This window comes from Macrotis lagotis, chromosome 5, assembly GCF_037893015.1.
Source record: "Macrotis lagotis isolate mMagLag1 chromosome 5, bilby.v1.9.chrom.fasta, whole genome shotgun sequence".
NCBI lineage: Eukaryota > Metazoa > Chordata > Mammalia > Peramelemorphia > Peramelidae > Macrotis > Macrotis lagotis.
The window spans coordinates 70,077,304-70,102,602 of record NC_133662.1 but is presented as its reverse complement, the minus strand read 5'-3'; the positions used below and the strand labels follow the sequence as shown (position 1 = coordinate 70,102,602).

At 34.9% G+C, this 25,299-nt stretch overlaps 1 protein-coding gene across 3 annotated transcripts in view; it reads right to left on the bottom strand.

Moving 5' to 3' along the window:
• The window catches only part of SH3BGRL2 (SH3 domain binding glutamate rich protein like 2), an 86,349-nt gene that overhangs the window by 25,117 nt on the left and 35,933 nt on the right, over positions 1-25,299 (bottom strand). For all 3 annotated transcript variants that reach the window (XM_074237379.1, XM_074237381.1, XM_074237380.1), the window contains exon 2: positions 3,902-4,087. In XM_074237379.1, the coding sequence (XP_074093480.1) occupies positions 3,902-4,087 (186 nt within the window). The remainder of the gene's footprint in view (positions 1-3,901; positions 4,088-25,299) is intronic.

The window sequence follows — 25,299 nt, the reverse complement described above, 5'->3', positions numbered from 1 at the left end:
CATACTTCCTCCCCCAATACACATTTGTCCTTTTCTAGCCTGCTCCAGGGCCAAGAGTCTCTTTCTCTCCTTGGGGTATTTACAGGACTAAGAACATTCTTTTCCCTCATATAACACAGGGAATTGGGTCAATCTGTGTCCCACCTACCAGCAAACACATACAAAAGAGTGTGATGAGGATAATGAGAGGATTCAGCACTAGCTGCAAGGAGAGTCTGAGAAAAAGTCATTTGAGGGATTCATGATCGCTACCATCTCTAGTTGGAAGGGCTGTTATTGGGAGAGAGCTCAGCTTTGTCCTGCCCATCCCAGGAGGCAGAACTAGCAACATCAGAGGGACAAAGCAATTTGAGCTGCCCCAAAATAGAATGAGCTGCCTCAGGAGGAATTGGGATTTCCCATCACAACAAATTTTCCAGTAGCACAGGCTGAATATTTGGCGAATCTGCTATAGAGGATATTCTTCTTCAGGTATGGGTTGGACTAAATGGCCACTGAAGCCCATTCACCTCTAGTTTCTGGATCACTGCTATAGACAGATGAATGCTGAAATATGATTAATAAAAATGCCTTCCCTGTACAAATAACTTCATGAAGATACCTTTCCTGTAGGAAAATAAAAAACAATGAGTCCTTTGGATAGACTATCTTAGTTGCTTAAACATTCTTGGCCTTAGCTTCCTTATTTGAAAAATGAGGGGTTGTACTAGAGGCCCCCTTTCAGCTCTAAACTTATATGAATTTAGGTTTGTGAAAAAGCTAAAAACATTAAAATCTTTAAAAAGAAAAAAATATATAGCATTTAGGGCAGAGGTGCTTCAAATTGAGTGGGCACCTAGACAAAGGCTTCACTAGAACCAAAAGCCAGAAACATTTGGCATGGCAGTGGAACAATAGTGTGGTCAACAATTGAAAGTTGTATAAATTCAGGACTTGACATAGCAAGTCAACAAAAATTGCTTATTATGAAACAGGTACTATGCTGTCACTGAGGAAACAGAAAAAGGAACCAGTACCTACCATCAGAGGAATATACATTCTTCTGGGAAATATACACTCAAATGATTATAGTGCAAAGTAAGCTAAAGAGGGAGAGACCTCTTAACAACTGGACAATCAGGAAAGACTTCCCAGAAAAAGTGACAGAGCCCTGAAGGAAGACAGAATCTAAGAGGAAAAGATGAGTAAATCCCAGGACTTGCAGATGGTTTGTGTGAATATGAAGCTGGTGATAAACTCAAGTTTGTTTGCAGCAGTGGTGAAAGTTGGCTGGAACACAGAGATGATGAAGAGGGAGTAAGAGGGGCTGCCTTCTATGCCATTAAATTTAACAAGTATTTATTGGGGTTTAATATGTACAAAGCACTGAGGAAACCAAGGCAGAAATGAAATGGTCCATCTTCTCATGGAAGCTGAAGCTTCTACTAGGAAGACTAAGAAATCAGGTTTAAAATGTTGGTAGATGCCAAACCACAACAGACTTGGAACTACTACCTACTGTGTTAAATTTTTGAACTATTTTGGGATATATCATCTAGTAATGGACTTCTCCCCCTTACTCCACCCCAATCCTTATGGTAAGTACATTAGAAGGCAGTTGGGTGGTAGAATAGTAGAGTCAAAACCTTAGACCCCCACCTTGAGTCACGTAACAGCTGTATGAACTTGCACAAGTCACTGAAACACTCAGCCATAGTTTTCTCATCTATAAAGGAATTAAGCTGCACAGAAGAGCAGATTCTGTTAATTTGGCTTAGAGTATTTCAATATATATGCCTCATGTAACAACCCCCCAAAATATAATAAGGCAATTTTTAGGAGTAGGTGAAAGGAAGGGAAGAGGTTGCCCCAGAGAAGGGCCCTGGAAGAGTTCCAGTCACTGCTTTCCCCCTACTGAACTTAGATCTTCAGTTGTGTGTCTTGGGGGAAGGGAGAATAAATCTCTCTAAGCTATAAAGTTTTCTTTCTGAATAAATGAGAAAATGCATATAAAGCACTTTGCAAAGCTATTATCACAACTATTAATTGGGAAGGGGACAAGCCCCTAGCATGTATCATGTGATTTATAAATAATAGCTCTTTTGATCCTCATATTTGATCCCTGGGAGGTAGGTGCTAGGACCAGCCCCATTTAACAGTTGAAGAAACTAAAGCAGACAAAATTTAAGTGACTTCCTTACTTAGTAAGTATTCAGCTTTGACTGGATGAGCTCAATTCTTCTATGGCTTTATGATTAGCTATATGCTATACAGTGGAGATTCAAATATAAGCATTTGTTTTCAAAATCTGCCCAAAAACACTGAGGGAAGAATGAGCTTAATTTTAAGACTTCAAAATTCCCTTCCTTCAGAAGTTGGAGGCAGTTTTTCCTCTTAAAAGATTATGCATAGCTGTGCATTTTAAAGAATATACTCACAGCTTCTAAATAGGTAAAGGTGGTCTTTTCAATTTCTTTTTTACTTATTTAAAGCAATGGGGTTTAAGTGACTTGCCCAAGGTCACACAGCTAGGTAATCATTAAGTGTCTGAGACTGGATTTGAATTCAGGTCCTCCTGACTCCAGGGCCAGTACTCTATCCACTGCACCATCTAGCTGCCCCCTAAAGTTTGTCTTCTAAAAAATTTTATTGCTTCCATTTATTTTTGCATTGTCTAGATTTCCCCATTATCTTTCCCTTCTTTGATGGGGCTATCCCTTAAAATAAAGAATAAAAAAGAAGAAAGGAAAAAAAATTTCAGCAAAATTAACCAAATATTGAAAAAGTCTCTTATTTTATGTAGTACATAGTCTACCACCTTTATGGTCTTTTAAATCCATTCATTATCATATATGATATAATTTCTGCAGATAAAGTCACCCTTCATAACATAAAACAGCAGATGGCTGGCCCAATAATTCAGGTACCAAAGAAAATACCAGTCATTTAGAGTTTTCTGTTCCATTATTTGAACTTCCCCTTGCCTGTTCTTCAAAATTATCACAAATAATAACAAAGGCATACATTTACATAGCATTTTAATATTTGCCCAGAAGTTCACTTAAGTTATTTCATTTGATAAACTGTGTTATCCTATTTCTCCCCTTAATGAGAATCAAATTGCTATTTTTATCTTCAACATCTTAACTCAAAGGTCCTATATCTGTTTTTGAGCACTAAACATCTTTCCATTTTCTCATTCATTTCTTCTTAAAGCTTTAGAACAAAAAATGAATACTTTCTTTGGAAAGACCTAAGTTACTAATTAAAGAATGAGTACTGGGTCTTTGGTTATATGTTGTTATATGGACTCAACACATTTCAAATGCTTATCAATATGTTTGAAGAAGAGTTTGGTTTAGAGTCAATTCTTGATTATTTATACTTAATGTAAAGGCAGAGAGGCAGAGTTAATTTCCTCCTGTCTCTAAAAGGTTAATTCAAAAGTTTTTATATTTTAATATGAAATACAAACAGAAACACAGATAGATTGATACAAACACACTCACTCTACTGTATTTGAATTTGGACCCTTCTCAACTCGGCTCTATTTGAAACTAGCTGAATACCAGAGAGAGTAAAGTTATCCAAGTACAAAAATTGAGAATAATTGTAACTATTAAATTTTTCTTTCACTGAGAGCTAGATTTCATTTGGTACAGAGAACTTCTACCTATCTCTATCAGTTTGCCTAACCTTCCATCCATCTGTATGTACACAAAGAAGAGGCAGGATAGCAAAGAAGATAGAGTGCTGGTCAATGAAATAACAAGAACTGTTCAAATTATCTATGTTCTGCATCTATATCACATTTTGTATATGCTATATATCATATTATATAAAAAATATACACATATACTATATACATAGGAATCAACATACATGTATACCTGAGTTATAATTTACCATTCCAGTTACTTACACCACAGTATCGATCTCCGTTGAATATTTGTGGTGGCGTTGGATTGCCCTGAGCTGGTTTCTTTTCTGGAGGAATGTTCTTGTACATCCACTGTCTTTGCTCCTCTGACATTGTGATATCTACCTCCTCAAATTCTATCTTATTGGCTTCCAGAAAACGAACTACATCTTGTTGTTTCTTCTTTATCTGGAGAGAAAAGAACAGCAAATGAAAGGAGATTTGAACCAGGAAAAGTACTTCTCTTTTTGTTTGGGCGGGAGGGGGGGGACTTTTTGAATTTCCTTCAAAATGAGCTGAATTTAACTACATGGGGTATGTTGTGCAGAGAAGTGGGTCAAATAAGTAACATGCAATGGATACCCCAGAAGAATTGTTGTTCAACTGGATCCACTAAATTCCAAAGTTTTCTGAGATATATTTTAAGGTCCTTGAAAGAAACATTCTTTTTTTATGAGCAAATCATATCCAGGCAAAAACCCAGCTCTCCATAGAGGGTTTTATTGTTATTTGTCATTACAAAAAAGTCTCAACTTCAGTATTTTTGTCAAAGACAACTCCAACCTAGTAGTTTCCAAATAGTTATGAAGCAACCTTGGAATCATCCTCTCCACTTCACTCTCTCTCTTCTCTCTTTTCCCAATATCTAAACATTGATTCTACCTAATTTATTTTATTTTATACCCTTCTCTGTGAGTACACAGTCACCATCCAGTTCTGATACTCATCATTTTTTACCCTTACTACAATAGCCTCTAATTGGTCTCCCTGACTCAAAACTCCCTTCTCCAGACCCTATTCAACAAAAATACCAAAAAGAGTCTTAAAGCCTAGATCTGATTGATCATGTTGCTTCCTCAAAGAAATTTAACTGACTCCTTATTACCTCTAAGATAAGAGGTAATATTTTGCAATATTTTGCAACTCTACAATCTGGCTCCAGTCTACTTCTACAGTTATATTATTTATTCTGTTTAGGGATGCTATTTTCCAGTCAAAGTGGTCCGCTGGCTGTCCCTCCCCCTATGGCTTCTATTTCCCATCCTCATGCTTTTGAACAAGCTATCCTCCCTACCCCTGTACCAATATTGTCATCCATCCTCAACTTCACTCCTTAGGATCCCTTATTTCTATAAAAGCTCCTATTTTACTTTAAATCTTTCTTGATTTCTCCCCAGCTACTAGTGCCCCCCCAAACTAGCTATTTATTTTGTATTTATTTATTTATGCATTTATTTATGTTATATATGTGCTGTTTTCTCCAATAAAATGAAAGCTAGTTTTGTCTTTGAACTCCTGGTGCCCAATAAAGTGCCTGGCTCATAGGAGGTACCTTAATAAATTCTTATTTACTTATTAATTGAAAAATGGTAATATGATCAGGGCAAATTCAAAAAAAATATCAATGTAATACATAACAGCTTCCAAAGCACTTTTTCATGTATTCAGTTCTTAAACCTTTAAAGGTAGAGAGAATACTAGTTCCTATAAGGAAACAGAACTCAGAAGTTGAGATTTTTTTTTTAAGTACCCATAGCTTTTCTAGAAAGGGAGGAGCTAGGACTCAAGTTTAGATCTTCTGACTTCAGTTCATGGCTCTTTTCATCACACTATGATTCCAATGCTCCATGGAGGTGACATTTGAATTATTTGGGAAGGGGGGATGTGAGGGGGGAAATCTTTTCTATTATCAGTTTCTTTTCTAAACAGCATAGCAACCATTCATGTATTCTTACGGATATTTTCATTAATTTATAGCAGAAAAATGTACTCTACTTCTAAAATAAGATTATGGATGTAATCTCTAACTCAAATTTTCATTAAATGTTTAACCCCTTTCATTCCTCTATTCTTCTATTACCTATCTTAGTCACTAGGTGTCATCTGTACTCTTTTGACAAAAACCACCTATTTTTTATGAGTATTTTATTTTTCATTTCCAATTGTAAGTTTATAGTGCCTGTCTATGCAAAATTTGTCTTTTTTCTCCCTTCATAGAATTCTCATTAAGTTCCCCTGTATATATGACTCTCACTGGGTTCCAAGGATTTGTGCCTCTATTGAGGTCACAGCTGAACCTTCTTTGTGCCATGAGGTTTCTCGCTTCCTAAGATTGTTGCTGTTCTCAAACAGCTGTCATTCCTCATCTATCTGCAAGTTCTTCCTTTGTCATTAGCCTGTATCACTTCAGTGCAACCAACCCTGGTTGTTGATGAAACCTCAGGAGTTCCCAAACCCATCCAACAGCCTAGGTTTGGGAGAAGATAGAAAGAACTTCTCTCCTTTTCCTAAAGATAGCCTCTCGGAGGCTTGAGATCCTGCTACCTCTGTACTGGAGTGTTGCTGGCTCTGAAATTCATAATTAACTTGATGTTTTGTAAACAAGCCTAGAGGTATTTCTGACTCAGCCAATCACAAAATGCTTCCTGTGGGGCATCATTTATGTTTATCCAAAGATCAAAACATTTTATTGCTCTGAAATTGATTAATGGTTTGTCTGTGTCTAGTTTATTCTTTGAAATGCTTATTCAATTGGATAGTCTGGGATTTCGGTGGCTCTTCTGCACTGATAGAGGCAATCTGAAAACTCTTGAGAGATGCCAAGAAAAGTGGAACAATGAATTTCTAACAGTAGCTATGCATAATTGGCCAGGGAACCTAAAACTTTTTTGAGATGGCTTGACTAGAACAAAAATAATGGTGGCAAAGCATAGTGAATAGGATGCTAGAAATGGAATCCAGAAAATATAAGCTAAAATCCTACCTGACACTCACTAGACCATGAGCAAATCATTAAATTTCTCTTAGGCTCAGACAAGTGCATATAACTATTATGTATGGACTGCTGCAATTTGAATTGATGAAGGGATTTTTCTATTTGGTCACTTAAAATTATGGCACTGGTGCTTGATATCAAGCAACATTCTATCTTGTGCTCTGGTAGCAAGTACTCACATAATTGATGACAACAAATTCAAAAGGAGATGAACTTTTGACATTTGAAATAACAAAATACATCTACAAATAGATGCTAAAATACTCACAGCTAATAATGGCACACACCACTCATAAAGAGAGGTGAATGAATGATCAGTTTCCAAACCAGCAACTTAAGCAAAGAGAGATATGATAGTCTAGTGGAATGTAATTTGTTTCATGTTTAATGGTACTGAAAAATGGCATTAGAATAAGTACTATAAAAAAAAAAGAATAAGTATTACAAACCAGTGATGCTACTACCAGTAATAATCCAGGTGGAGCTTTATGCAACTAAAACATTCCTGTAAAGAACATCTAAGCCCAATTTTTGTAAAAGAAAAGATTATTTTTCTCATGTCTAAAATATTTTTAACTACTTGGTCTGAGAATTGGGAAGGGAGAACAAAAAATTTGTGAGAAAACAGTAATTCCTTTTAAGGCAAATATGAAATGGCATTTTCTTTTTTAAAATTATTTTTAGCATTTTTTAAAATTTTGAGTTCCAGATTCTCTCTCACCCTCTGGTTCCACCCCCCACCTATTTGAGAAGGCAAGCAATAATTATACATGTGAAATGATATAAAATATATTTCTTTATTAGACATGTTGCAAAAAAAAGGGGGAAAAATGAAGACAGTAAAAATATATCTAGTTTAATTTGTACACTCTCTGGAGATGGAGAATATTGTTTATCATGAGGAGTTTAGTAGCTAAGTTTTTCACAGGATGATCATCATTATAATGTTGTTACTATGTACAATGATCTGGTTCTGTTCACTTCATTCTGCATCAATTTATATTTAGGCCTTCCAAAGTTTTTCCTGAAACCATCCTGCTATACCCTACTGTTAACCCTCCCTTCAAGAAGAATTTCTATCAAGAATTGCTAGAAATGTTTTTGCACATACATGTCCTTTTTCTTTTCTTTTGATATCTTTAGTATTCAAACCTAGTTGTGGGATTGCAAAGTCAAAAGGTATATATAGTTTGATAGTCCTTTGAGCAGTTTCAAAATGTTAAGTATCTGCTAAGTATCATATTCTTAATCAATTCCACTGATTCACAGCTCTATTTGTTGGTCCATAGCAGATTGTTTTGATGATTACTACTTTGTGATATAGTTTGAAATCTGGTACTGCTAAGCTGCCTTACTTCATATGTTTTTTATGGATTAGCTTGATATTTTTGACCCTTGAGTTCTTAGTGATAAATTTTGTTATTATTTTTCTTGTTCTATAAAATAATTCTTTGGTAGTTTGATTAGCATGGCATTGAGTAAGTAAATTAATTTATGCAAAATTATTATTTTTACTACATTAGCTCTGCCTACCCATGAGCAATTAGTATTTATTCAATTGTTCAGAGCTATTTTTATTTGTTTGAAAAGTATTTTGTAATAATATTCATATCATTCCTGGGTTTGTCTTGGCTGATAGGCTCCCAAGTATTTAATATTGTCTGCAGCTATTTTAAAAAGAATTTCTCTTTTTATCTCTTCCTACTGAATTTTGATGGCAATATATAGAAATGTTGATGATATATGTGGGTCTATTTTATATCCTGCAATTTTGCTAAGAATGTTTGTTTCAACTAGTTGTAGTTGAATTTCTAAAGTTCTCTAAGGATACCATCATATCATCTGTAAAGTGATAGTTTTGTTTCTTCATTGTCATTTTTATTACATCAATTTTCTTTTCCTTGTGTTATTGCTATCGATAGCATTTCAAATATGATATTGAATAAAAGTGGTGATAATGGACATCATTGCTTCACCCCTGATCTTACTGGGAAGACTTCAAGTTTAATCTCATTACAGATGATGCTTGTTCTTGATTTTCAATAGATATTACCTATCATTTTAAGAAAAGTTCCATTGATTCCTATGTTTCTAGTGTTTTTAGGGCTGTGGTGTTTTGTCAAAAGCTTTTTCTGAATCCATTAAGACAATCATGTGATTCTTGTTGCTGATATGGTTGATTATGCTTATAGTTTTCCTAATATTGAACCAGCCCTGAATTCCTGGTATAAATCCCACTTGGGAATTGAATGTTCTGATAAAACATTAGCACTTAAATAATGCAAAACTTAATAAAATGCAAGGTACTAAGGAAGGGAGGTCACCAGCAATTATTATAATCAGGAAAGGCTTCATGGAGACATTTGAACTGCATCTTAAAGAAGAGAGGAAAACTGAGGTAGAAGAATAGAATGAACAGTCTTGTATATTTCTAGTGGACTTAGAATAATAAGTAAGATGTTTCTCTAAAAGTTAGGAAACTTTCATCTTCTTAGTTCAGCTTCACGTTTTATTACCTGACAGGGTTCTGTCTTCAGGTTTTTTACTTATTAGGAAAAAGAAGTTTTAAAAAACAAAAACAACAACAACAATAATAATACTATAAGACAGAACAAAGTTAGGATAAAATAAAATCATCAAAAAGGCAAGATTAGAGAAGAAAGTTTGCAAAGTTTCTTTTATTTTATTTTACTTATCCAGATTAGTCATGCTGTAGGCATTCTTCCAAGTGTCTGCTAAAATGAATTTGCCTAGTTTGAATATAAATTAAATGAGGAGTTGTGTCTTGCAGAGAGATTTGGAGTGGCTCAACAGAGTTGGTAAAGCATGCTGACACCTGATCATAAAAGAACCATCCATTATACTTTCCATTCAGAAACTGTATGTTCTTTGAAGGGGTCTGACATAAGACAGGAAGTCCTTAAACCCTCAATGTGATATCAGAGCTGCCCTAGGAAAATTATAAAAAATTATAGGATTATAGGACAGGAAGGGAATTTGGGTATCATATAATTAAATGCCTTTATTTTATTAAGGAGGAACAGGGTCCCTGCTCTACTCACCCATCCCCCACCCCAATTTAAGTGACTTGCCCAAAATTATACAGCTCATGACTGGTTTTGCTATTTTGGCTATGATATTTGCTATCATGACTGAATAGCTATTTCCCAAGTAAATAGACAGGAGGAAGCACAAAGCACTGTAGAGATCTTGTCATCAGCTGGGGGGGGGGGTAACCTGAAGAATCCCCCAAACCTCTCAAGATTCAAACTGAGGATTCTTGGTCTACTACTTCTTGATCAGAAGTTAGATTTGTATTACCTTGATTATTACATTTACATTTCCTATATGAAGACACTATTTATGAATGATTACTAACCATGCAATATCATACATATATTGAAATAACATTAAGAACCAGAGGGAGATTTCCAGGGAAGGTGATAAAGTTCCAGTTTAGTAAGATTATCAATAAACTGGACAATATCCCTATGATGGTGAGATGGTCAAGGGCCTCAAGATCATGCCATATAAGAATCCACTGAAAAATTCAGGCATGACCAGCCTAGAGAAGGGAAGATATGGGAGAAGGGAACATGATAATTGTCTTTAAGCATTTATTTGAAAGATTGCCATAATGAAGAATTATACTTGTCCTATTTAGCTCTAGAAAGCAGAAGTAGAATTAGAATTAAAGGGTACAAGTGTCAAAGGAAAATGTCAAAGTGGACTTTGGCTTTTAATGTAAAGAAAAACTTACTAATTAGAATTTCATACAGTAGAATGGGCTGACCAAGAAATTATGATGACTATCAGTGTTATCATGAGATTGGTTTTCAATATTATAGTTCTTCAAGTAATGGCTGGATCAGCACTTGTCAGGAGCACTGTACAGGGGATTTTTGTTCAGGTATGAATGTTCCCTCAGTAGAGGGGACAGAGTTGATTTTAAGGTCAGGAAGACAGGGGTTCATCTCCCACCTTAGACACCTATTGACTGTATGACTGTGTATAAGACACTTAATCATCTCAGCATCCCAGGTAACTCTTGAGAATTTTTTTTTTGCAAGGCAATAGGGTTAAAGGTGACTTGCCTAAGGTCATACAGCTAGATAATTAAGTGTCTGAGGCTGCATTTGAACTCAGGTCCTCCTTATTCTAGGGCCAATGTTCTATCTACTGCACCACCTAGCTGTCCCTATTAAGAATTTTAAGATGTAAGATCTGCCTTGGGGGGAGGGAATGCCTCCTTGGAAGCTCCTAAACCAATGAAATGATAAGATCAGTAAAAAAAAAATGGTTGAACTAGGTGGTCTCTAAGGTCTAAAGTTGGTGAATTTTAGAAGTTATAAATAAGAACCACAAAGGGTAAGATGGTATGTCTCAATGAGAGTACCTACAATAATGAGATCATGGATCTAGAGTATCAAAGTAAGATAAATTCATATACACATATATTGAAGTTATGTGCAAATAGATACAACTTTACCAAAAAAGAGGCATTCCCAAAAATTTGAGGATAAATCAGTTCTATAAATTGGTTATTTTAAAAGTGCTAAGAGAACTTATTCTAGACAGGAATTCTAAGCTTCCTAAACAAGAACCCCAATTGACTTTCTGGGTAGACTGATTTTCAAATATTGACCTGCTTAGTTAGATATAGCTATATTTGACTATTTACGAATGTAGGCAGTTTCATGGAGACACAGAGAATACTGACAGCTCTTGATAAAATTTAGATTAAACCAGTTTGGTGTTTTGTTTGCTTGTTTGTTGTTGTTGTTGCTGTAGTTGTTGTCCCCTCCCTTCCCAGAAAGCAGCTAGATGGATAGTGTGGATAGAGCACAATGAAGAGAAGAGGACCTGAGTTCAAATGTGACCTCAGACACTTAATAATTACTTAGCTGTGTGAACTTGGGCAAGTCAGTTAAGCCCATTCTCTTTCAAAAAATTAAAAATAAAAATAAAAATATTTATTGAGTACTTGAAGTCCAGGACACAGATAAATTTAAAACAAAATAGACTGTGGAGATGCAATTCTAAAAAAGGGCTTTTGGATTCAAGAGCAGGGACAGAGTTCTTTCTTTTGAGGACTAATGATTTTAGCTAGGTCTTAAAGAATGGCAAAGAATAAGAAAAGTGGAATTGGGAATGGGAGAGAGAAGAACACTCTAAGTGGAAGGAATGATATGGATAAAGGCTTAGTGGCAGAAAAGGTGGGTCATATTTGAGAAACAAGTAGCTCAGTTTGGCCAAAGAATAATGGAAAATGAGTACAAAAGATAAAGTGAGTCCAAAATGTGTAAAACCTACAATACTAAGCAAAGGAACTGAGGTTTTATTCTGTAGGAAACAGGAAGCCATTATATCCCATCTCTTTTTTTTTTCAAATGCAAAATGGAATTATTTTTTACTATAATTTTTAAAAATGAAAGAAGTATTTATTACTATGTACCAGTCACAATAGGTAGATGTTGATAAATGTCCTGGTGATTACAGAAATCTTCAACTCCAGAACAATAAGCACTAAAAAGAAACTACTATATTCATCTAAGAAAAGAAGCCCCCGATTCACAAATGTTCATTTGTAAATCAGTTTTCAGAAACTCATACAAATCTTCAAAATCCCTTTTCACAATGGAAATCACATTTACAATGAAAAAATTAAAAGATTTAATAATTATATCATTACAAGGAATGTTTAAGCCAAACCTAAATATAAAATTGAATGAAGATTATTTTTTTAAATGCTTTAATTAGAGTAAGTTGAGAAAGTAGATGGAGACCCTCATGGAGATTCTGAAGGGGACTCAACTTTCAAGGGCTTTAGGAGACTGAGAGCACTGGTTTCTTATGTTGTTCCAATTTCACTTCAAAACTTATGGTTGCCCTTTTCTTTAGGCTCTTATACCTTGCCAGCCATGATTAGAACTGCTTTTTGATTTATCACTGAAAAGAAAGAATAGAGAATTTTCTGAGGTTAAGTGGATAGCGTTTGAAAGAGAAAGGATAAAGAGGAATAACAGGTTTAAAGAAGATGTGTTGGTACATGAACAAAAGACACTACTTGAAGCAGAATTAGCTGAACTCTAACTAAGAGGAGCAGAGGAAATCAGGACCAGCATCCATAATTCTTCTGGGGGTGAAGAAAAGAGGGAAGAGGGAAGATATATTGGGATGGGAGCAAGACACCATATAAGAAATCAAGGAAAAGTAGTATCAGTCCAGTACATTTTGGTTGCTACATGGAAAGACTCTGCCACTTAGAATATATGTTAAATATTCAGAATACTCTACTTGGTGCTGATAGTCTGTCCCTTCTCTAATCCATCTTCCAGCTAACTACCAAAATGATTCTGCTAAAGCTCAGGTCTGACCATATCACTCCCTACTTAATGTTGCCTCTAAGATAAAATGTACCCTTCTCTGTTTGGCATTTAAAGTCCCCCCTCACAGGTTCTAGTCTCATACATGCCTCCTCTCTTCAGCTAACTCCAAGGTTCAACAAAGCTGTTCTTGCTATTCTTTGCATTGGACCCTCCTTTTTATTTTGGTTCAGTTCATAGAAAACATTGACTAATGATGGGAAGTAAATTGAATCACTGAGGTGCTTTATATTCAACACGAAAAATAATTACCACATAGCAAGGTATAGGTTATTAAAGGTTAGCTCCACTACTTGAATAAATATTCAGGATTCCTTCGCAATCCAGGAAATGCTCTTAATTCAAATCATATCCTCATATTTGAGGACCATAGAACCAGAACTGAGGAAAAACACCCTAGAAGTCAACCAGTTCAACTGCCTCAATCAATCAATCAATATACATTTTCCATGTGCCAGTCGTGCTAGGGGTTGAGGAAACAGACAAAATCCAGCTCTGGTCTCAAAGAGTTCAAACTCAATTGAGATTAGTATAGAGCCTGGCACATAGAAGAAGGTATTTAAAACAAGTTAGCTGACTGACTGATAGCATCCATAGACACAAGTATATACAACAGAGAGAAGAACTCTCCATTCCCTTGTATCTGTTGTTACTTGTTGTTAACTCTCCAGGTTGTTACTTGGCCAAGCATAGGTAATAAAAGGAAGAGACTAAATTCCATTGTCAGAAGGTAAAGCAGACATGGGTAAAACCGTGAGATAAACAGGGACCTCTCAAAATTAGATAGTACACAAGCACAAAGAATCTCATTATCTCAAGATTATCAATAAGCCCAGCCTTCCTCACTTTCCCTTGGAGTGATTGAGTCATCCGGGTCAGTTTAAAAAAAAAAAGATTGGATTAATTTGGGGGAGGAATGAAGTCTATTTTTATTGTCACCTCTGAACTGGAAAAATTCACAAAGAGGGTCTTCTTTTTTCCTAATTTGCAAATTGAGAATAACAATCGCTGTTTTTTCTCTTCATTAATAATGGGAGTACTCAAGTATTTTAACAACAGCAGTTCTATAAAAATGCAAAATGCTGAGCAGTAGTCATTCCAGCCACAATAACAACAACAAACTTTCAAAACAAAAACAAAAAAATCAAGGGTTTGTTTGTACCACTGATAAATTCATTTATATACATAAACACTTAAAAGTTTCCACATCTACTCAGCATCATTGTGAGGTGCAAAAGATTGAATGATTTCCTTCCTTCTCTTGCTAAGAACAGCAGAGGATTGTAGTTTATACCATAACTCTATATAATTTGATAAAAATTATTTAGTTCAAGAATAAACAACTATTGCTCAACATCAAACATCATTAAAAATCAGATAAAATAACCTGAAATTGAACACTGTTTGAAAAAATAAATAAAATATGAAAACTACTCATTTTTAAATTGCATAGTTACTCCAATGTAATTTTTATTAATTGTTAACATTTTAAGAAAACTCTAGATAGCACATAAGTACTATATCTTGTTTCTTTTCCAGTTTATCTCACTGGAAAGCCAGGTCAATTAGCCAAAGATAACTGCAAAATCATTTGACTTTCAAGAAACCAGCAAATGAGAACAGTGGGGATGACAATACAAAAATGAGCCATGAGAATGCACTGGTATTTTAGAAAGAACAGTAAAGGATGCTAGGCTTAATCTGCAATTATGATTATCAGGCTCTACAAGGACAGAAAGAATCTGGACCTGTGATTTCAGTGATAGAGGGAATTCTCCATGAGAAAACCTCTGGTAAACAATGCAAGTAAACCACAAACTGTGTACTAAATCCTAAGAGTCCTGAAAAGCAAAGCAAATTGCTCAGGGTCACAAAGCCAGAATGAATCAGAGGTTACATCTGAACCCAGATCTTCCTTGCTTTCAATGTTGTCTCTGTATACACTATGCCATCCTGATTTTAGGCCAAAGAGAAACATTAGAGCTTTATGATTAAAGAATTTTGGGAGGGGCGGCTAGGTGGCACAGCAGATAAAGCACCGGCCCTGGAGTCAGGAGTATCTGGGTTCAAATTCAGTCTCAGACACTTAAAAATTACCTAGCTGTGTGGCCTTGGGCAAGCCACTTAACCCCATTTGCCTTGCAAAAAAAAAAAAACCTAAAAAAAAGAATTTTGGTTATTTTTCTTTGCTACAGTGACTTTTAGAGTATATCACCTAATGAATTTAGTTACAACTAAAAATATAATTTTTCATCTAGGACAACATTTTCCAGATTTAAAAGTCATAACAACTACTGATTTCTTAAAAAATCATAAAACCTTGTTTAATTTAGTGTAGCTGGAGGTCAGCAGTGAGGTAAGGATAGGAACAACCATCAGCATAGAGATGATAATTAAATCAATGGGAGCTGATGAGATCACCAAGTTGAATAATAATAATGGTGTTTTTGTTTTTCATTTTTGAAGAAGACCATGACATCCGGAGAAGATGACATGATAAATACATAAATTGGATTTGAGCCTCACTTTCTCCTTCAGAGTCATCTGGGTTCAGTAGCCAGATAGGAATCAGGGCAACTAGAGATGACCCTGGATATAAGGCAGATAGGGTTAAGTGACTTGCCCAAGGACACACAGCAAGTAAATGTCTGAGGCCAGATATGAACTTCAAGGCTCATGTTCTATCCATTGTATCATCTAGCTGCCCTAGAGATGAATAGAGGGAAAAATGAAGAGGACCAGGACAGGACAGTTTATTATTTCAAAAGATCCATAGGGCAGCTAAGTGACCCAGTCCATGGGACAGCTAAGTGGTCCAGTGGGATAGAGGACCAGCCTTGTTCTTGAGTTCAAATCCAGCCTCAGATACTTACTAGCTGCGTGACCATGCTCAAGTGACTTTAACCCTGTTTGCATCAGTTTCCTCATCTGTAAAATGAGCTGGAGAAGGAAACGGCAAATCACTCCAGGATCTATGCCAAGAAAACTTCAAATAGGGTCACAAAGGCTTGGACATGCCTAAAAGGTGACTGAACAAAAAGTGGTAAAGTCAGTTGATTTGTTCAGGAGAGGATCTGGGTTCAAATGATGACTATACAGCCTCTATTACCTGGAATGAGTAACTTCACTTTTGTGAGTCTCAGCTTCCTTATCTATAAAATAAAGGGTATTGTTGCAATTTGTGTTCTGTTGACACAGCCTTCAAAGACATAGGGTCCTCTCCACTGTGAGCTCTGCAATAGGTACTTAGGGAAGATAATGATATATACATCAATAGCAAATTTATTCAGTTAGAATTTTTTAAGTGCCCATTTGCTACATGCGCTAAAGATAATGATATATACATCAATAGCAAATTTATTCAGTTAGAATTTTTTAAGTGCCCATTTGCTGCATGCGCTATGCTAGTTACTTACAGTGAATTCATCTAGTCTCTTAATCATTCCCCTTCCTCTCATCAAACAGTAGAAGGAACAGAGGTCTAGGAAGGTGACTTATCTAGGGTCACACAGATAGCATCACTGTAGAGTTATACCCAGGTCCTCTGACTCCAGAGTGTTCCTGAGTCATTGTCTCATAAATGAGAAGGTCATGGTCTCCATTGTCAGTTCCTAAAATGGTGTAATTTGATGATTTCAGAATACTTGACTAGTCATCCATTCAATAATATTCACCCACTGACTACTGGGAAACTGTAACAAATAGTCCCCCATGATATTTTTGGAAGAAGAAAGTTAGAATCTAAACTCCTTCAAGACACACCTGGTCTCCACTTCTATCCATATCCTTGATAACTAAAATAGCTCCTGGCACCTAGAAGTCAATAAATAAATGCTTAATGAGTTAAACAGAAGTTATTAGCTCTTCCCTTTTCAGGTCCTGTAAGCATGAAGGCCAGGTTTCTAAGGACAAAGCTGTCCTCTTCTCCCTTTCTGCCCGGGGATTGGGGAGTGTTGGGGGGGAGTGGAAAGGGAATGGAGTGAGAGTTTTCAACCCATTCTTAGCTTTGGAAAGACATATACAGTGCAAAGAATCATTCAGCTTCCATCTCAGACTTGCCTTTGAAAGAGAAATGTCACAGTGAAATGTGCTTGAACATGAAAGTGTTTCATGTGCATTCAAGAACAAAAGCAAAACCACTTTATGGGATGGCACCATTCAGTCAATAAATCAATAAAACAACCCTGCAGAGAAAATGAATTTACGGGGTCAGTACTTGTTGTTTGGTTTCCTTATATGTAGGTACTGTATACTAGATAATTTCAAGTCTGCTTTTCAATCTTCTAAAGTCTAATTTAACAAATATTTATTAAATATAGACTGTGAGGAGCCAATCAATAGGATTTAATATTGAGCACCTACTATGTACTAAAGGAATAGGAAAGTATTATTAGGAATATAAGGAATACAATACTCTTTAAAAACAGTTCCTGACTTCAAAAAGCTCATTCTAATGGAGAATGCAGAACCCTGTGCCAGACAAGAGTCTGAATGAAGAGGGTTCAGTTCCTTTCCTTGCCTCCAGCTTACTCTCTAATTTGCCACAAGTGTAGATAACAATTGATGAATTAGTGCGGTATGTGTGTGTGTGTGTGTGTGTGTACACATCTCAGAGTTTTAGATACTCAGGAATATACATTATATATATATAAATACACACATATTCACACACACACACACTTTAGAGTTTTAGATACTCAGGAATAAAAAAGCTCTCAATTTCAATTGGATCCCTCTCAATTCTGCTTGAAACTTATGAACCTTGTTCAAACTGTTACTGAGTAGTTATCCATTATGCTTATGCATTACTTCAACTTTGTGAGTCTCCACTTCCTGTCATATATAAGATTTAGAGCTAGAAGGGACCTTTGAAAGTCATTTGCAACAATATCAAATGAGGAAACTAAGACTGAGAAAGGATTAGCTCAGATAAGGGGTCTGAACTTCAACAGGGGTTCTTAACCTGAGATAAGTGAACAAATTTTTTTCAGTAGCTATTTCAAAATAAATAGTTTTCTTTTTAATTCTCTGTATTTTATTTTGTGTGGTTTAAAAACATTATTTTTACAAGCTTTGCCAGACTTCCAAAAGAGTCCATGATACAAACCAAATAATTACTTTGCTATGACAGCGATTCTTTACATGCAACATATGTAGAAACACATTTTTATTTAATTTTTTTTTAAAAAGCCTGTTATTCAGGTTAGTTTATACCACTGTGATAATAGCCTACATTTGCATGATTTTAGTTTGCCAAGCACTTTACACATAATTCATTGAATCTTCAGGATAATTCTGCTAAATGAGTAGTACAAATATCTTCCTCATTTTACAAACAAGGAAACTGAGACTCAGAGATTAAGTGATTTGCCCAAGGTTACACACCTAATAAATGTGAAGCTGGGCCTCAAGCCCATGTATTGTGAGTCCAGTGCTAACAATCTATATAAAACTTGTATCACCTTTTCCGCTCAAGCTTAATGGAATTGTGCATAGTCTATAATCACTACTCTCCTTATTAATTCATTGACTTCAAATTGACAGAAATTATTTTCTCCTAATAGATGTAACTTAATAGCTAAACTACACACTGTATAATATTTACCATTATTATAGCGTAGCCTTCTAATATATTTTCAGCAGATAATTTCATTTACTCTGCAATGAAGTCTGTTTGACAAATTAATTAGTGGGAATGTAGAAAGTGATGTGGAAATGTTTAGGATAGTGCATTCCTGTAATTCCAGCTCTGGAGAGGCTGAAGTTAACAGAGCAACAAAGTTCTGAGTGGATTATTCTGATCAGGTGCCCTCACTAAATTTGGCATTAATATGGTGAACCCCAGAAGAGGAAGAATGCCAGATTGTCTCAGAAAGGACAAACTAGCCCAGGTCTAGAACAGAATAGGGCAAAGCTCCTGAGTGGAACAAAGTGAAACTGGGTTCATAGTTAGCCCCTACACTTCCAGCCTGAGTGGTAGGGGGACCCAGTCTTAATAAAATCAATAAAAGAAAAAAAATGAAACATTTAGGTTAGGAGCTTACAGAAAACTGGTGGTTAGAATTCTTACAAAATATGTATGTGTGTGTATATATATATATATATATATATATATATATATATGTATATATATATATATATATATGTCTGTGTCTGTGTCTATACATACATACATACATACATGTATATAGTTTTTGTATGTCCATCACATTCTGTGTGAGCTTGGGCAAGTCATATCACCTTTCAATGTTCTAAGCAATACCCAACAACTATCTTAATTAGCAGAGGAAATTTCCTCACTTGGAAGTTACCTGAACAAATGAAATTCTATTACTTGATCTCATGGGGAGGGGAAAGGGAGGTATAAAAATATAGAACTCAAAACCTTACAGAAAGATGAATGTTGAAAACTATCTTGGCATATAATCGAAAAAGTAAAATAATATTAAAAAAAAACCAAATCCCCAAATAAAATTGTAGATTCAATCTCTATTCCTTTATGGACACATAGCTAATGATATATGTGGAAACAGTTAAAAATTGACTTCCTATTAGGTAAGAATTTTTCTTGATGAATACTGGAGAGTAAGATTTTTAATTGAGGTTTAGAGTAAACAAACACAACAAGCACATTTAAACTGCTATTAAAAAATGTATGCCACCACTATTTCTCTAGAAAATGTTCTGGTTTCACATTCCACCTACTCACTCACCATAGATCACAATTATTATTATTATTATTTAATCTTTTGCAAGGCAATGGGTTAAGTGACTTGCTCATGGTCACACAGCTGGGTAATTATTAAGTGTCTGAGGCTGGATTTGAACTCAGGTCCTCCTGACTCCAGGGTCGGTGCTCTAGTCAATGAACCACCTAGCTGCCCCCACAATTATTTTTTCATGTTGGATAGGCCTTTTCCCCAACATTAAGCATCAAAATCTGTCTCCCCACTGTGTACAACCTTCAAACCAAGAATCTGATGGAAGAGAAAAAGCTACCTTGGAACTCTGTCTCATTAATTATCAACAGAATAACTGAGTATTCTTTTAGCTTTAGCTATTCCTGAATTGTTTCAACAATTCTATTTGCACTTCCACTGAAGATGTGTTAGTTCTATTCAATTACAGATACTACTCTCAACACCATCAACCAACCTCATGGAACCATCCCAATAGTCAGATGCTCCCTAATCTACACAAAAATTACCCTAATAGCTGACAAAACTACATTATGTAAAAAATGCCAATGACAAAAGCACCATACCATCTCCAAATGTCAGTGATCAACCCAGAGAGGAACCTCCACGTCAACTGAAAACTAAATAGCATCATCAACAACTACCATTTGCACAGTGTACATTTACTAAGTAAGCACTTTACAAATATTACATTTTATACTCACAACAAATGAGATACTAAATGCAAAATTCTTAGCACAGGGTAGCTAGATGGCATGGTGCACTGACCTTAGAATCAGGAGGAACAGGAGTTCTAATTCATCCTCAAATACAACACTAACTAGCTGTGTGACCTTGGAAAGTCACTTAACCCTTATCCCTAACCCACATCCAGGGTCATCTCCAGCCGTCCTGATTCATATCAGGTCACTGGACCCAGATGGCTCTGGAGGAGGAAGTGAAGCTGGTGACTTAGTACTGCATCCCCTCACTCAAATCTAATTCACATACTTGTCATGGCATCACCTTCCTGATGTTGTGGTTTTCTTCAAGAATGAGGGACAAACATTATACAAATAATAATAAAAATGACAATTTCTGATAAGATTTGGTATTTCATCATCTACAACTAAGCAGTTCATAAGGTACAATTATTTTTATTGTGGGTCCTTCTGCTTAAGCTTAATATACACAATGTTGCAAAGTGATATGGAAAAATATTCCATGAACACTCCCTTTCTGAAAACCAATTCCCCTGACACCCTCACTTGTCTTTCTAAAACTTTCATTTATCTTCTGATCTGATTTATCATAAGAATACTGATATGGATTAATTTGGTTATTTGACAACATTCCACAATTGGAGTTCCTCTAAGTAAAGCATATGATCTAAAAATAATAACTTTTTTAAATCCTTCCTTCCTTGATTGAAAGCTATTTTAAAAACTGTTCTTTGTTCAAAGCTATTGATATATATATATGTATATATACACATATATGTATATGTATATATGTGTGTGATACTGACATGTAAAGAAGACCATATTTTAATTTAATTAAATATATTCAATAAATTCAAATAAACTAACATAATATTCAGTTTGACCTGAGGGCACAAAACCAGAGATCTTGAATTTTCCATGTCAGTCACAATTTTAAATATTCTATCCTATTGTTCCCATAAAAATTTAAAATGTTTCAAGAATTCCAATATTTCACCAAATAATAACTAGATAAATCATATCTGTATGCACTGGAACACAAAAACCATATAAATCACTGAAGATTGAAAGTTATAAAAGAGAATCATAGGCTGAAAAAATATAAAGATTATCCTTGAAAATACATACTAATAGCTCTGTCCATAGGATATATGACTATAATACTAAGAACAGGATGCAGTATGGATGATAAGTGATTTCCAGCCTTAAAGTCTTCAAACATTACATTGCATTTGGCAATAAGTCTACAAAATTCTGGCAGCAAGGAAAAGTTGATTGACTGTAATATGAGGCGATAAAGATGGTAAATGTTTCCAAACTACAATGCATTCATTTATTTTGGAGCGTGGTGGGCCCTGCCAAGGTTTGTGCTCTGTTGACCTAATCTTCGAGAAGCCAGGGTCACCTCTAATTCACAATGAGGTATCAGAGTGGAACTTAAGCAGAAGTCAATGATTATCACAACATTCAAAAGAAATTAAATGCATTAAAACTTTTATTCACTCATAATTATAACAAAATAAGCTATTTCTAAGGCTTCAAAAATATCAAATAGAATCTTAAATAAGAGTCTCCATAGCTGTGCCCAATTTAGTAATTTACATATTTCTAGAATAAAAGAAAATAAACAAAAGAAAAGAAAAAAATAAGTAAAATCTTCTATATTGTAATTGTATCCAATCAGCTCTTTGTGCTATCCTAAACTGATGAGGCCAAGGTTGTGGATTTGATCCTTGTTTGATCCATCTGGCTTTGCCATGTGCCAGGGCGATAAACCATATCAGTTATTCTACAATGTGTAGTCAAGAGAGGGACTTCGATGTAAATTTATCTCTACTAGCACCTATATGTCCAAAGATTTTCATAGCATATTATATAATAAGCAAAACAATCTTCAGAAGTCATCTAAATTTACAACCATAATTTAATAATAATAATAATAATAAATATAATGGAAAACTAATGTAATAAAGAATAAAGATGAGACATAGAAAGATATTTGTAAATATCTTTATGAAATAATACAAAGTGAGAAAAGCAAAACCAGAAGAATCAAGGACAGTCTAAGACACTACACAAAATCAGATTTTAGAGAACACAGATGGTGACTGCCTGTAATTCCTATTACCAGGGAAGCTGTCACTATATCTCTGAGCTGAGTTCTGAGCTGCAGTGGAGTGAAAGCCAATCAGGTGCTGTACTCAATCTGGCACAAACATGATAAGCTTTCAGGCGCAGAGGCCACTAGGCTGCCTAAGGAGGAGCAGTAAATCAAACACTAGGTTGGAAATAGAACAGAGCAAAACTTCTGTATCAATCTATAGGATCAGATCTTAAGTGGTCACTGCACTTCCATTTTGCCATTTTGGGTGACACTGAGTGACCCAGCATTGCCCATACCTTGTAGGCATATAAAGTCTATCAATAAAGAAAAAGCTATTATATATATATATATATATATGTATATATATATATATATATATATTAGTGCCAACTATCCCATGGAAATAGAACTTCTACTTAATTTTTTTCTCTAGTTTTGTTGAATCAATCTTTACTTTGCCATATGAGCAACAGCATGTACACTAAGTGTAAGATTTGGATTTAGGAAGATCTGGATTCAAATTCTACCCCAGATACTTTCCAGTTATATAATTGAGAAAATTGAGCCTCAAATTAATCAGTTGTAAAAGGTGGATAATAATGCCATTAGGACCAATTTCATAGGACTCTTGCAAGACTAATGAGAAAATAGAAAATACTTTGTAACCTTTAAAGTGTTATAAAAAATAAACTTTTATCATTATCAATATTATTTCTTTTTTAAGTTATTTATTTATTTATTTTGAATTTTAGAATTTTTCCCCCTTATCTCACTTCCCCCCCACCCCAGACAGTCTGTTAGTCTTTACATTGTTTCCATGGTATACATCAATATTATTTCTAAAAGGACAGGTCAGGATCAGAGGTCAAGAAAATAGTAGGAAAAATTGGTTTGTTTATTTGTAAAAGTAAATGGTCATAAATCTGATAGAATATTCTAAGCAAATAAACTAATCTCAAATCTATTAAAAAAACACAAAGACAAAACAATGGGCAAATAATACAGTACTTTATTTAATGTTCATAGTATTTGATTTTTTTTTATTATTTCGGATTTGAATTGAGTTGCAATAAAGGTAGGATAGACTAGATAAGACTAGAAGGTGAAGTGGTGAGATGGACCAGGAGAAAAAAGTATTAGCATAACATCCCAAAAATTCTCTCAAAAGCAAAAGTTCATGTTAAGGTGGTTCAAAGATTATCCTAAAGGGGACATTATTTTTTTTTTCCTTTTGGAAATTTAACATTTAAACATGTGAGTCAGTAAGCTTCCTTTTGGAACTTAATAACAACAATGACGACGACAACAATGATGACGACAATGATGATATAGCACTTTAAGGTTTGGAAAGTGCTTTAAAAATACAGTGTGTTCCAAAAGTCTCTTTTTATGCTCCTAACACCCTGGGAGTGGGCGTTATTGTTATTCCCATTTGACAGATGAAGAAAATAATGCTGAAAGAACTTGTGATTTGTTGATTATTATATATCTAATAAGTAACTGAGGCAGGATTTGAACTGGGGTTTCTGGACATGATTCCTTGATCTATCCACTGTGCCACTGAACTGACTAACTATAAGAAATTTAGAAGATCAAAACTTCTGTGCCTATCAGTGAGGGAACACGTTATAACTGAAATTAAAGCTAACAGCTCCAGATCACCTTATTTTTTATATACTAAGGCTCAAGTAGGTATCTGGAATTTATGGTCTAGTCCCTTTAAATTCAAAATAACCTTTCATAACAGATCAAAGATTGTTTCCCTACAGCTGCCAGAAACCATTTTCCCCAGGGAATATAATCTAATACATAATCAGAATACAATGTTACCAGTAAATAGTTTCTGATTATGAACATAAATATTTTCATAAAGCAGTTTATTCAATTCTTATATCATATCTGTGATCAGAGACAAGCTACTAAAATGATTTGTTTACTTTTAATATTTCTATGCTTTTTAAAAGGGGTAGCTAGATATTAAAATAAATTTAAGAATAAAATTAGCTAGACTATAATCTAAATAGCAGCCTTATGTTTTAATTAACCTTTTTAAAGAACATCTAAGCTATAATAATTTATTTCAAAGACTTACTCCAATCTAAAAGTCTCATTATTTTCAACTATAAACCCTCCTCCTCTCACAGCTTCCCCATCACAAAGTGCAATAATATTCATTTCCTTTTTCATAGTTGGCTGAACATAACCAGGGAATTATCATCTCTTCTTTGCTCCTTAAATCTAATTCCTTCTCTTACCAAGTTCTGAAAATTCTGGTTTTAGAATTTTTCCTATTACTTTCCATTTCACTCCAGGCCCATGCATGGACTATTTCAAAAATCTTTTTGTCAACCTCACTCTCCTCAAATGAAAAAGTATTAATTTGGAGGATGGTCTCTTCCTTAGAGATATACCTCAGGGATATACCCTTGACTTTAAACACATCAGCATTGTTAATCAATGCAAAGGCATACATAGGAAAAGAAATGTCAAGTGATGTGTTGCCAGGTTTGAAATTAAGAAGATCTAATTTGAATCCAGTAGCTAATATTTATCAGTCATATATGTGTGTGTGTGCGTGTGTGCATGTGTGTGTGTGTGTGCGCATGTGTCTATGTATACATATTTTTCCATTTCTGTCACACATCTTGTGAAGAAAGTTTTAAAAAGGAAGACCAGAATAGGGTCAGTTAGGTAGCACAGTGGATAGAGACTAATCCTAGAATCAGGAAGACCTGA